At 43.4% G+C, this 12990-nt stretch overlaps 5 protein-coding genes across 5 annotated transcripts; 3 read left to right on the top strand and 2 right to left on the bottom strand.

The window, feature by feature from the left end:
• Positions 1-1647: 1647 nt before the first annotated feature.
• Positions 1648-2073, bottom strand: LOC111608635 (histone H2A). The gene has a single exon (XM_023333978.1). The coding sequence runs from the start codon at positions 2058-2060 to the stop codon at positions 1674-1676; it is 387 nt and encodes a 128-aa protein (XP_023189746.1). The 5' UTR covers positions 2061-2073; the 3' UTR covers positions 1648-1673.
• Positions 2074-2376: 303 nt separating this feature from the next.
• On the top strand, positions 2377-10901 carry LOC102218919 (histone H3). The gene is made up of 3 exons (XM_023333979.1): positions 2377-2719; positions 3375-3383; positions 10009-10901. The coding sequence occupies exons 1-3, from the start codon at positions 2391-2393 to the stop codon at positions 10325-10327; spliced, it is 657 nt and encodes a 218-aa protein (XP_023189747.1). The 5' UTR covers positions 2377-2390; the 3' UTR covers positions 10328-10901.
• On the bottom strand, positions 3061-3856 carry LOC102223183 (histone H2B 1/2-like). Its single transcript, XM_005817652.2, has one exon. The coding sequence runs from the start codon at positions 3791-3793 to the stop codon at positions 3419-3421; it is 375 nt and encodes a 124-aa protein (XP_005817709.1). The 5' UTR covers positions 3794-3856; the 3' UTR covers positions 3061-3418.
• LOC111608634 (membrane-spanning 4-domains subfamily A member 4A-like) lies at positions 6108-8606 on the top strand. Its single transcript, XM_023333977.1, has 5 exons — positions 6108-6821; positions 6907-7008; positions 7802-7858; positions 7967-8176; positions 8338-8606. Exons 1-5 carry the CDS (start codon positions 6618-6620, stop codon positions 8521-8523), a joined length of 759 nt encoding a protein of 252 aa, XP_023189745.1. The 5' UTR covers positions 6108-6617; the 3' UTR covers positions 8524-8606.
• Positions 10902-11089: 188 nt separating the features above from the next.
• LOC111608674 (histone H2B 1/2-like) lies at positions 11090-11736 on the top strand. Its single transcript, XM_023334347.1, has one exon. It carries the CDS (start codon positions 11153-11155, stop codon positions 11525-11527), a length of 375 nt encoding a protein of 124 aa, XP_023190115.1. The 5' UTR covers positions 11090-11152; the 3' UTR covers positions 11528-11736.
• Positions 11737-12990: the final 1254 nt, after the last annotated feature.

Genomic DNA, 12990 nt, shown 5'->3' on the forward strand with positions numbered 1-12990 from the left:
CACGCAACTACAAGCAAAATTTGGTCTTCCTTCTAGCCATTTTTTCAGGTACTTGCAAGCTCGGAACTTTGTAAAACAGCACCTCCCCCACTATGAAACCTTACCGGCACAGCATAGTTTCTACGAGCTTATAAGAAAGCCCTCTACCTCTAAAAACCTAATTTCTCAGTTTGTTAATCTTTTCAGTTCATCCCCATCTACTAGGCATATAAAAGAGGCCTGGGCTTCTGATCTACTTGGTGAGATTTCGGATGAGCAATGGGATTTGTCTCTTTCAAGAATCAAGACCTGCTCCATTAACTCTAGACTGCAACTTATTCAATTCAAAGTTATCCATCGGCTGCACTTTTCTAAAACTAAACTCAATAGGCTATTCCCCTGCGTCTCACCAGAATGCGACAAATGTAAATTAGATGATGGGACTCTGGGTCACATGTTTTGCTCCTGTCCTAAACTAATGGACTTCTGGTGCAAGATTTTTGAATTTTATAGCAATGCTTATGGCAAGCCTCTGTGTCCGGATAGGCATTTGATCATTTTGGGTTGCTCTAAATCCTCTCTTGCTCTTCCCATGTCCCTACAACAGTCTCTAATGTTTGGTTTAGTGGTAGCAAAGCGGGTTATTCTACGGGAATGGAAATCCTCTACCCCGCCTTGTTTTAAGAAATGGCTTAATGATATGGTATCCTGTATCTATCTTGAGGAGATTCGATACTCTTTGTCTGACAATCATCAGAAGTTCCTGGATGTGTGGGGTCCTTTCAATAGATACATACAAAATAATAGGCTAAAATAACTGTCGTTTACATCTGGACCTGTATTTTCTAATAATTTATTTTACTCATTTACCGTTTCGTCATGTTTATTGTGATTATAACTTGTGTTCATCTTTTCTTGTTATTCCATATTCCATGGTGGGCTGTTTGTTTCAATGTCCTCAGAAATGTCTCTTACTCGCTTGGACTCTGTCTCATGCTCGATAACACTCTACAATCTGATGTGCATTTTATCCTCTTATCAGACCCTTTGTTAGCTGACAGTGTTTTGTTCTGTTCTGTGGATTTTTGTTTTGATGATTCTGGTTAGTTTTTTTTTTTTTTTTTATCCTTGTTGTTTTGTCCTCTAATTTGCCTGTTTATTCTTGAAAATCATAAATAAATATTAAAAAAAAAAAAAAAAAAAAGGAGAAGTGGGCTGGACATGAACCCACTATTATACTACTAATAATAATAATTAATAATAAAAAGTTGAGACTCAAAGAAAAAATGTTCATCTGGTTTTCAAGAACAGGTTGGACCAGAACACAGACATTTTAGGAGATAAAAGTCTCAAGTTGAGAAATATTTTAATGTTCAATTATCTAGTGACTCAATTGGCAACATGAAGGAAAACATAAACATAAATATGTCTAAAGGAGGAAAGTTTCCCAGCTGAAAAGTAATTTAGAGGTTATGAATCTTCCAGAGGAAAAAAACACACAGAGTGTTGTAATTAAGAATACATGTATATTTCTGAAATGATTTAATAGTTGAATGCAGATTATGGGTTAACATGATCCATAAACGAAGTAAGAAAAACCTCACAGGAGTGAATCACTCTGAAGGTTAGAGGTAAGTGGCTCTTAAAAGAGCCTTTGTGGGTCTGAGGTCCAGCAGTGTTGACGGCCAGCAGCTCTACTTGGCCTTGGCGGCCTTCTCGGTCTTCTTGGGCAGCAGCACCGCCTGGATGTTGGGCAGCACTCCACCCTGAGCGATGGTGACTCCACCCAGCAGCTTGTTGAGCTCCTCGTCGTTGCGGACGGCCAGCTGCAGGTGACGGGGGATGATGCGGGTCTTCTTGTTGTCGCGGGCAGCGTTTCCAGCCAGCTCCAGGATCTCAGCGGTCAGATACTCCAGGACGGCCGCCAGGTAGACGGGGGCTCCGGCACCAACACGCTCCGCGTAGTTGCCTTTGCGCAGCAGCCTGTGGACACGGCCCACGGGGAACTGCAGTCCTGCGCGGGAGGAGCGAGTCTTGGCCTTGGCTCTGGCCTTTCCTCCGGTCTTGCCTCTTCCGCTCATTCTGAAGTTTCTTCTGTCTGGAGATGAAACTGGAGGAAAATGTCAAGCAGCGGCTGAAACCTTGTCTTATATGAGTGCAGAGAGAGCGGGAGTCTCTGAAACAACCAACCAGAAAAGCTTCCAGCAGAGCGGGACAATGAGCAGCGAGGACTGAGCCGGGGGTCGGAGCTCTCCAGGCGGAGCTGAGCTCCAGGAGGAGCCGCTCACCAATCAGGAGCCCAACATGTCCAGCAGCGTCGCCTCCTCCCAGCTGCTCCCACACTTTACCAGCAGCGGCTCTCCGCTCCCTCTGACATATTTCTCCGTGTTTCGGTAGAGAAAGCAGCAGACATGGCGAGAACCAAGCAGACCGCCCGTAAATCTACCGGAGGCAAAGCTCCCAGGAAGCAGCTGGCCACCAAGGCGGCCCGGAAGAGCGCCCCGGCTACCGGCGGCGTCAAGAAGCCTCACCGCTACAGGCCCGGTACCGTGGCTCTGCGGGAGATCCGTCGCTACCAGAAGTCCACGGAGCTGCTGATCCGCAAGCTGCCCTTCCAGCGCCTGGTCCGAGAGATCGCTCAGGACTTCAAGACCGACCTGCGCTTCCAGAGCTCCGCCGTCATGGCTCTGCAGGAGGCCAGCGAGGCCTACCTGGTGGGTCTGTTCGAGGACACCAACCTGTGCGCCATCCACGCCAAGAGGGTCACCATCATGCCCAAAGACATCCAGCTGGCCCGCCGCATCCGTGGAGAGAGAGCTTAAGCTGCTGAACACACACACACACACAGACACACACACACACACACACACACACACACACACACACACACACACACACACACACACACACACACACACACACACACACACACACACACACACCAGGCCTCAAGCCACAAAGGCTCTTTTCAGAGCCACACACAATTAATCAAGAGCTTGTTCCTATCATTGTTCTCCGATAAAGAACAAACACACAAGTCGTTCAAAAGGACACCAAGTATTATACGAAGATTTATTTCCAATAGAATGTTTGCCAAATAGCACAAAACACAGGTCATCAGATGTCCAATTAAAAATTAGCAAAGCATCTTCATCAAAAGAGACGTCACGTTGATGCCATTTGTTGTTCTAGGTTATTTCAACATCTAGACAGTATGGCTGGAATGTGATCTATATTCATGTCACTTAATGTTTGATTAAGCTTGTTTATATTAAAAACTGGACAAGTTTAGGGCCACTGTTGAAAACTGGAGATAGTTTAGACAGTTATTTCTCAGCCATACGAGACAAAAGTAAAGGATCGTTGCTCTTCAGTGTGTTTGTGGCTCTTAAAAGAGCCTTTGTGTTGTTGTGACCGAGCAGCAGCAGCAGCAGCAGGTTTACTTGGAGCTGGTGTACTTGGTGACCGCCTTGGTTCCCTCGGACACGGCGTGCTTGGCCAGCTCACCGGGCAGCAGGAGGCGCACGGCGGTCTGGATCTCCCTGGAGCTGATGGTGGAGCGCTTGTTGTAGTGAGCCAGACGGGAAGCCTCGGAGGCGATGCGCTCAAAGATGTCGTTGACGAAGGAGTTCATGATGCTCATGGCCTTGGAGGAGATGCCGGTGTCGGGATGGACCTGCTTCAGCACCTTGTACACGTAGATGGCGTAGCTCTCCTTCCTGGTCCTTCTCTTCTTCTTGCCTCCTTTGCCGGCGGTTTTGGTGACCGCTTTCTTGGAGCCCTTCTTGGGCGCAGACTTGGCGGGTTCGGGCATCTTTCCTCTCTGAGTTTACAGCACAGAGTTAGCAGCAGCGGATGGAACCTGCTCTTATATAGAGTGACAGGGAATCCTCCAGCCCCGCCTACTGATCGTGATTGGCTGAGCCCCAGCCCCGCCCCTGACTGTGATTGGCTGAGCCAGCAAGCAGGGAGGAGCTGAGTTCAACAGGAAGATGATTCGTTTCAAATGTTGCGCCAAATTTAACTGAACAAAAAAAAACAAACACGGCGGTAGAAGAAACTGAAGGTTTTCACGTTCAGAGCTTCTATAATGTATGAAGGTTTATAGATATAAATAAAACGGAGCAGAACTAGAACGCTGCAGAAGAGCCGAGTATTAACTACACCTTTACATACATTTATCAGGATTTCTTTATTCTTAACCAGTAATTTTAATTGAAACCAACCAACTGCTGTACAGGCGAGTTAATGAAACAAACATGTTTCATATGAAAACGGTATTGTAAAAAAACAAAGTAACTGCGGTAGTGATTCCCAGTCCGGATCCTTGAGGCACACTGCTCTACAAGTTTTACATTTATCAATCATTGATAGCTAATTAAGAGGCTTTTATTGGGTGACTAAAACCATGTAACATGTAAAACATACTTTCTTGCAGAGCCTGTTAGCATAATGTCCTTTAAACCTGAATGTTCAAACAAACAAATTGCTACATGCTTCACATTGCTTTCATATGTAAAGTCAACCCCAAATTTAACTGAAGAACAAAAAAAAAAACGAGGCGGAAGAGAGGACTGTACATTTTTGAATTCCAGAACGAACAAGCTGCAGAATAGCAGAGTGTTTTCTCCACTTTTAAGTTTATGACACACAGGAGTCGTTTCATAGTGTCACCTTAATAAAAACTAGGCTGTCATTTTTTTTTTTCTGTATGTTCTGAACCAAACCCAAACCCAGACTGGGTTAAATTCAGACCTGCAGCTGTTTCTGTGTGGAGTTTTTATGTTTCTCTGTGTTTCCCTGCTGTGCTTCCTGGTTGCTTAATGTTCCGGAGTTCAATAAAACTTTTCTACCTGTTTATCAAGGGTTGGGCTCCCTGCCGGTGTTACAGATTAACTGGTGGCAGCTGGAATCTGTTTCTGTGCTCCACGCGCACGGAAACGTGTTTCAATTGGGATTTTGACCCATTTACCGAAATATAACCTAAGCCCATATTAACGCAACTATTAAGGTCTTAAGTATAACTGACTAGAAATTCATTTTATTGCTGTAATATTGCATAATAAGTCCCAAAAAAAAATTGGCTGTATGAAAATTAAAATAAAATCTACACACAGGTTGTCTAACAAAACAAATACATTTAGTGGTGGTTTATTTTTCTCCCCTCTCTCGGAATAATAAAGAAATAATTAAAGCATCTTAAATATAGAGAGAATAAATTTGGTCATTCTTTGTAGAAGTGCGAAATGCCGAAGCTGCCGTTTCCAAACGTCTTAAACGCGTCGGGATTATGGGTCGGTGCCGCATTTTAAAGTAGCACAATGAACAATTAAAAGCAGTAGTTTGGCTGAGTTCACTCGTCATCTGGTTACACCTAGACTCTTCAAACCTGGACGAGATGATTCTCAACTGAAGCAGAATATTTAAAAACCGCTCTTTGGATTTGTGCAACATTTATCTGATTTGTGAAACTTCCATAAAGGGCGATTTCAGCACTTTTTTTTGTTTTGCATCTGGATCACATGAGCACTGACTTCCTCTTCCTCTGAAATTTGGCTTATTTTGCTGTTTTCCACATTAACTCTCCGTTTTCCCTCATTTTGTTTTTTTATCTTCACGGGAGCCAGATTTGGCCTGGTGCTGTTTTTATTTCCAATTAACATCAAACGTGTCACATTTCAGTTTAACCTTCCGGCTGGTCCCACTTATCAAACGGCACCGTGAGCTCAGTTCAATGTTCAAAGTAGTTTCTTTTTAAGGAACTTCAGCAGATTTACTTGACTTGCAGCATTCGCTCCTCCTGGACCAGCAGGTAGTCGCGGCACAAAATGGCATTTATTTATGAACAACAAAACAGAGTAAAGTCAGAAAAAAATCTGCAGGAAGGTGGAACAAACTGAGCAAAATGGAGGAGAGGTAAGAGAATCAAAACGACTGAAGCAGTGAGAGCATCCAAGCATAATGATGTATAAAAGCAGAAAAATAATTCAAGTGAGTTAAAACTGAATCTCTTTTTTTTTTTTTTTTTTTTTTTTGCAGTGCCAGAGAAGAGTTTTTCATACGAGTATGAGCAGAAATAGAGAGATGTTCAAATCAAAGAACAGCAGTGAAATAAAAATGTTTACAAGTTTGAAGTTTGCATGGTTTTAACTAGGACTTGTCTTACTAACGCACGCTAGCTTATTTTGACTTTTCTTTTTCACTCCTCTAAAATTGCTGAGCCGGTTCGATAGAATAATCTTGTTCGCCTTCACAGAGTCGAGGTGTCGCAGCTGGAGAAGCTGATCCAGAACAGCTGAATCTGCCTTCATTTGATTTGATCATGACGTTGGTTGAAAGGTTCTGCTAGTAGAGCAGAATAATCCAGTCCAGGTGTGAAGAGTTTCGGTGTTGTAGGATTTTAACTGCAGTAGATGAAAGATGCTGAAGGTGGAGTCATTTTAACACCTGCTGAGGCCAGATATTTATTTTAATCAACTCTTCCTAAATAATCCCATTGAATGTTCATTTTCTCTCTTGGATTCTTGCAGCTCACTAACTCTTTGTTTCGGTTTAGAACATTTTAATCCTGTTTATGTTCTTATGTTTCATTTGCGGCGGTATATTTCCCAGAATTCCCTCTGAGCTCCGTTGACATCATGGCGTCCACGTCCGTTACCACTGTGGGTGGAGTCGTGATCGTAACACAGGTCATCCCCAAAGACGACCTCTCCATTCCTCTCGGCACTCCTGCCAGCCCAAAGGTCCAGGCCCCGCGGCCCGTCGTAAAGACCCTGCCGGGCCCCTCCAAGGAGGACGCCAAGGAGAGCGTCTTCCTGCGGGGGGAACCGCTGGGCCTCGGGGTGAGAGTCTGACGCTGCAGGGACGTTGAATGAACTCCAAAGACAACGACTGATCCCCTTGTGTTTTGTCAAATTTCTTCTCCAGGTGGTTCAGATCTTCATCGGCACGCTGTGTGCTCTCGTCAGTCTGTTGGTTTTATTCTCCGGGGCTCTGGTGATCTTCGCTCCGTTTGCCCTCTGCGTTTTGGTACGTAAAACTGAGGATAGTCCAAGATCAGATCCAAATCGCCATCAACGTTCCCGTTCTATACTCCCGAACCAGATCTCGTCTCTTCTGGTTTTCCTGCCACTTATCCCAAAGTTTCCTGTAATCCTCTAAAATGCTCCAATTCTAAATTTTATTTCCTAAAAGGCCTTCCTGAGATTTTTTCGTGAATCACGCTGACCTCCTTCCTTTCTTTCCTTCCCAATTTGCTGCCTCCTGCTGGTCAGGATTCAGTACAGCCTGCTCTTATAGTTTGATAAATACCTTCTCGTAATTATCTGAATCTGTGTTGAATATTACGGCAGATGATGCCTTGCTAAACTGCAGAGGGAGTTTGTTTGTGGTCTTTTCCAAAGGGAAATCCGATAACCTATTAAAATCTGCAGCCCCTCCATTTTTGCTTACATTTTGAGAAGGAAGACTTCTTCAGAGGTTTTGTGTTTGTTTCATTCAGTGGTTCTTGTTGCAGCGCCACCACAGGCGAAGGGAGGAATAGCTGTTTGTTTTTTTTTCAAAGGGTTTAGTTTGTTTGACAGACTGGTAAAGCAAACCGTCTGAAAATGTAACAACTGTTACAATTTTTGTCCCCAGCCAGAGTCCATACCAAACTATCAGGTGTGAAAGCAGCTTAAGTCACTTTTGTCTCCAGCGCTTCTAATTTCTTTTAATATTTCACAAAATATGAAAACATAACAAAATGAATCTTTTGGTGAATAACAATGCAATAATGAATAAAAGTTTAATGATCCAGTTTGTAAATCCCGGTGTTTCTCAGTTCGTGCTGTCCGGCTCTCTGGCTCTGGCGGCAGGAAGACGCACTTCAGTCGCACTGGTGAGGTTTTGCCTTTTTAAAACGTTGCAGGTTTTGTGTTCAGATGAAGTTGCAGCAGTCGGCGTGTCCGGATCAGTCTGTGTCTTAAGTCGCCGCCCGTCTCTTCAGGTCTGGGCGTCTCTGGTGTCCAACGGGTTCAGCGTCCTGCTCGGCCTGGCCGGGGCGAGCTACACCTGCTTCCTGCTGGCCACCGGACCCCCCTCACGGGTCTTCTGCGACTTCCAGACCTCCAACGTCGACTTTCAAACCCGGAACATCAACAGCAGAACGGTGGACAAGTGGGATCAGAGATGCTTGAGCGAACTGTGGCGACTGGACGTAAGTCTGAGATGAACGGACGAGACGAGCGTGTCGAGCCGGTCGCTCTGACCCGGCGTTGTCCGAACCGTCAGATTCAGCCTGCTGAAGCCTGAGAGGATCAGCGTCCAGCGTTTCTTATTCCTCTCCTGTCTTGATGGTTTTGTCGTTGCGTCTTTTAGGAGCTTCTTTACGGACTCCAGGGCGTCATCCTGGTCCTGCTCGTCCTGCAGGTTTGCGTCTCCGTCGCCGTGTGTGTTCTCTCTGGAAAAGTCATCCGAAGCGCCAGGCGTTACTCCCCTGTGGTGGTAAGAGAGCATCATTCCAAACATGCCACTCCAAACAAGATATGTACTGTATGTGTATGAAGAATATTCATCCTCTTGATGGTTTCACCCTCTTATAAACAATTATTTATTTGTTTAAACACACAAATAAATAATTGTGCGTTTAAAGAAAAACACAATGAACAAAATTTGGCTTCTTTTAACCAAAAGTGTGACAGAAAATGTTAATGAAATGATAAATACAAATATTTAACCCCTTCAAATCAGTATTCAGTAAAAAAAAAACTTTTGACAGCAATCACAGCGTTTTATTGGGATTCAGTTTTTTTAGGCATTTTTTATTTATTATTTTATTTTAAAAAAGCACACTAACAACTGTGGTGCGCATTTGTGTCCGGCACCCCGAAGTGAAAACATCGTAGAGCCGCATTTGGATGCAATTAGAGCTGGTATGTCTCTTAACTATTTACTGATCTCAACCTGCTTTCCTTTTGCAAAATATCTCAAGCTCTGTCTGTCGTACTGAGCTGCCGGAATCCTGTGTTATATTGAATCCTGTGTATATATATATACACACACACACACACACACAGCAGGCCTCAAACCACAAAGGCTCTTTTCAGAGCCACACACACATTTTCTCTAAAGAGCTTTTTTTCTTTCACGGTTTCAGAATAAAAATGTTTGGAAACACGATGAATGAAACTAGTAAATAAAAATCTAAAAACTTTTTTTAAAAAGTTTTTTTTTTAACAGGAGATATGTGTGATTCTTCATGAACATTTTGATTAAAAATAAATTCTTGGCACCGTCAAAATGACATTATTTCATCCTCGTGAGTTATCTATACAACATGTTTGATTATTAACTTTGATTTTTTCCCCCAGTTATAAAAAATAATGGCTTAATCTAAACCTTCATCTTGTATGTTGGATCTGATCTCAGTCATTTAAAGAAATGTTGCCTTTGATTCCTGTTTCCATTGTAGACAAAAAATCTAATGCTTTTATAGTAGCTGTAATTAAACCTATATTTAGAAATATTCCCTCAATCAAGAGGATTTAATAAATTATCTAATCTCCATTTATTATCTAGAATCCTTGAGAAAATACTTGTCTTGTTAGATCTCAGAGCTTCTTTGAACAGTCGATCACAATAATCTTAGAAATGTCTAAACATGCTGCAGGGATCAAGGGAAAAAGCCCTGAGCAAGTTTAAATCTTATTCATTCAGCATCATGTTTTACATTTATTATATATATTATATATCTAATATTCTATCAGACATTAAAGCATCTTAATTTATAATCTTTCTAACGGCCTCTATCCACATGATGTTATATAATCAACAGTCCTTATTTAACTTGATCATATTTCAATGAAGGTTTCACAGCCTCAAATTCAGAGGCATTATTTTCCCTCCTGATGTTGGTCGGTAGGTGGCGCCAAAGGGAAGGTCCAGACCGAGTAGGCCAAGGTAAACCCCCTGTCTTCTAACACGTCCGGAGGACTGCTACAAACCCTGCAGAACCAGCTGTGGACTCATTACTCCACAGAACCACCGTAGTGTCACAATGAGCGGACGAGGCAAAGGAGGGAAAGGTTTGGGCAAAGGAGGCGCCAAGCGCCACCGTAAAGTCCTCCGCGATAACATCCAGGGAATCACCAAGCCGGCAATCCGCCGTCTGGCTCGCCGCGGGGGAGTCAAGCGAATCTCCGGCCTCATCTACGAGGAGACCCGCGGGGTGCTGAAGGTGTTCCTGGAGAACGTGATCCGTGACGCCGTTACGTACACCGAGCACGCAAAGAGGAAGACCGTCACCGCCATGGATGTGGTGTACGCTCTGAAGAGGCAGGGCCGCACTCTGTACGGCTTCGGAGGTTAAACTCAGCCCGGTGATTACAGCGAACCAAAGGCCCTTTTCAGGGCCGAACCACCACTGCTGCTTCTGGGGCAAAGATGCTTGATTCAGTCACCAAAGTCTTGAGCTTTTTCAGTTAAATACATTGAAATTAATCTAAACGTGTTTGCTGAAAACCTTAAGAGTTTGATTTAGATAAGTGACGTTATGTATGAAAGTTAATGTATATATTTATAAATAGTAGTTAAAATCTGGCAGGGAAAATCACCTGGTATGTGGAGACCAGTTCAAGTAGCTGAACATTCATGTTAAAAGGACTTTATACTTTTTTGCAGTTACTCTAAATTCTGTCTTTATGTTTCACTTTTTTATACCTAAAGACACTAAAGTTTTCATATGAAACATGTTTGTTTCATTAACTCGCCTGTACAGCAGTTGGTTGGTTTCAGTTAAAATTACTGGTTAAGAATAAAGAAATCCTGATAAATGTATGTAAAGGTGTAGTTAATACTCGGCTCTTCTGCAGCGTTCTAGTTCTGCTCCGTTTTATTTATATCTATAAACCTTCATACATTATAGAAGCTCTGAACGTGAAAACCTTCAGTTTCTTCTACCGCCGTGTTTGTTTTTTTTGTTCAGTTAAATTTGGCGCAACATTTGAAACGAATCATCTTCCTGTTGAACTCAGCTCCTCCCTGCTTGCTGGCTCAGCCAATCACAGTCAGGGGCGGGGCTGGGGCTCAGCCAATCACGATCAGTAGGCGGGGCTGGAGGATTCCCTGTCACTCTATATAAGAGCAGGTTCCATCCGCTGCTGCTAACTCTGTGCTGTAAACTCAGAGAGGAAAGATGCCCGAACCCGCCAAGTCTGCGCCCAAGAAGGGCTCCAAGAAAGCGGTCACCAAAACCGCCGGCAAAGGAGGCAAGAAGAAGAGAAGGACCAGGAAGGAGAGCTACGCCATCTACGTGTACAAGGTGCTGAAGCAGGTCCATCCCGACACCGGCATCTCCTCCAAGGCCATGAGCATCATGAACTCCTTCGTCAACGACATCTTTGAGCGCATCGCCTCCGAGGCTTCCCGTCTGGCTCACTACAACAAGCGCTCCACCATCAGCTCCAGGGAGATCCAGACCGCCGTGCGCCTCCTGCTGCCCGGTGAGCTGGCCAAGCACGCCGTGTCCGAGGGAACCAAGGCGGTCACCAAGTACACCAGCTCCAAGTAAACCTGCTGCTGCTGCTGCTGCTCGGTCACAACAACACAAAGGCTCTTTTAAGAGCCACAAACACACTGAAGAGCAACGATCCTTTACTGAATGTGTCCAGTTTTAATACTGAACTGATTTTAGTTTTAGCTTATAAACAGTGATGGGATTTTCGGCTCCTTTTCGAGATGCGGCTCTAATGGCTCTTCTTATTGTGGAGAGCCGGCTCTTTCGGCTCCCAAACGGCTTCCCATATATATTTTTGACATTATTAATTAATAGCTTAAACCTAATTTTATAATATTTTGTTTCATTATTGACATTGTTAACCACTTATGATGAGTAAAAATGCCGCATAACAATGCTATAGCAATACCGATGCGTGTGATGTCCGCATGTGCAGGTTGTTTGTCGAGCCTGCACGATAGGAAATGCTGACTTTACACAGTCTGCACTCTGCCCTGGAGCTTGATGTAGCATTAAAATGAGTCCAAATCTTGCTCCGTTTTCTGTCACTCTTTTATTTTCACCTATTCAGTTCTCACACTGACTCCCCTTCTTTCTGTGCTTCTTGACCGCTGAGTGAGCGTCTGTACATAAACACCTGCCGACGAACGCTATACAGCTTGGCCAACTGCCTGCCGTTTCCACAAAAAAAGTGGAGATACACTTTTTTTTCAGTGTTTTCCCGCCACATTAATTGAAACTATGTGTGATTGGTCAGATGTGTGCAGCACACGCTTGACATGAGGGCAGTGGACCGACCGAGGGAAAAAAACTCTCTGCTTTGGCACTGGCTGAAGAGCAAAACACGCAAGGAGAGGGAGAAGGAGGGGAGAGAGACAGCGATATACTGTAGAAAAAAACCCGGCTCCCAAATAGGATCATTAAACGGCTCCCATTGTGGAGCCGGTTCCAATCGTTCACTTCAAAGAGCCGGCTCTTAGAGCCGGATCGTTAGCGACCGACACATCACTAATGCATACTGATCAGTTTGCTCCAGTTCTACTTTTTATATTCATTATTCCATCTAAAAATTGACTAATTTGTGTTTTTTAAACAATTTGTGGATTTAAATAAATCTAAATATCTCAACATTTAAAACAGTGATTGACCCTGTAGTTGAAATTTGTGTCAATTCCAAAAACAAATTGAACTGTAGTTTCTGTACATGAATATAAATTCCTGAGTATTTGCTGAATCATGTCTTCAATATGAAACTCAAAATTAGGTTGTAGAAATATTTGCAGCAAAGGAAATGACTCTGTTGAAACTTCCTGTCTGGATCAGGTCTGTTCTGGCTTTTATTTTGGCGATCATGATGATCTGTGTGTATAAAGTTGTGTATCTATTAGTTACCAACCTGCAACACACACATCATCTGAAAGCTGAATTAAGGTTGAATTTTATTCAAATAAAATTTGTTTTAGCTGCACATTATGAACAAACAGTTTATTTATTTATCAAATTAAATTATTTATGCT

This window comes from Xiphophorus maculatus, chromosome 5 (assembly GCF_002775205.1).
Source record: "Xiphophorus maculatus strain JP 163 A chromosome 5, X_maculatus-5.0-male, whole genome shotgun sequence".
In the NCBI taxonomy this organism is placed as follows: domain Eukaryota; kingdom Metazoa; phylum Chordata; class Actinopteri; order Cyprinodontiformes; family Poeciliidae; genus Xiphophorus; species Xiphophorus maculatus.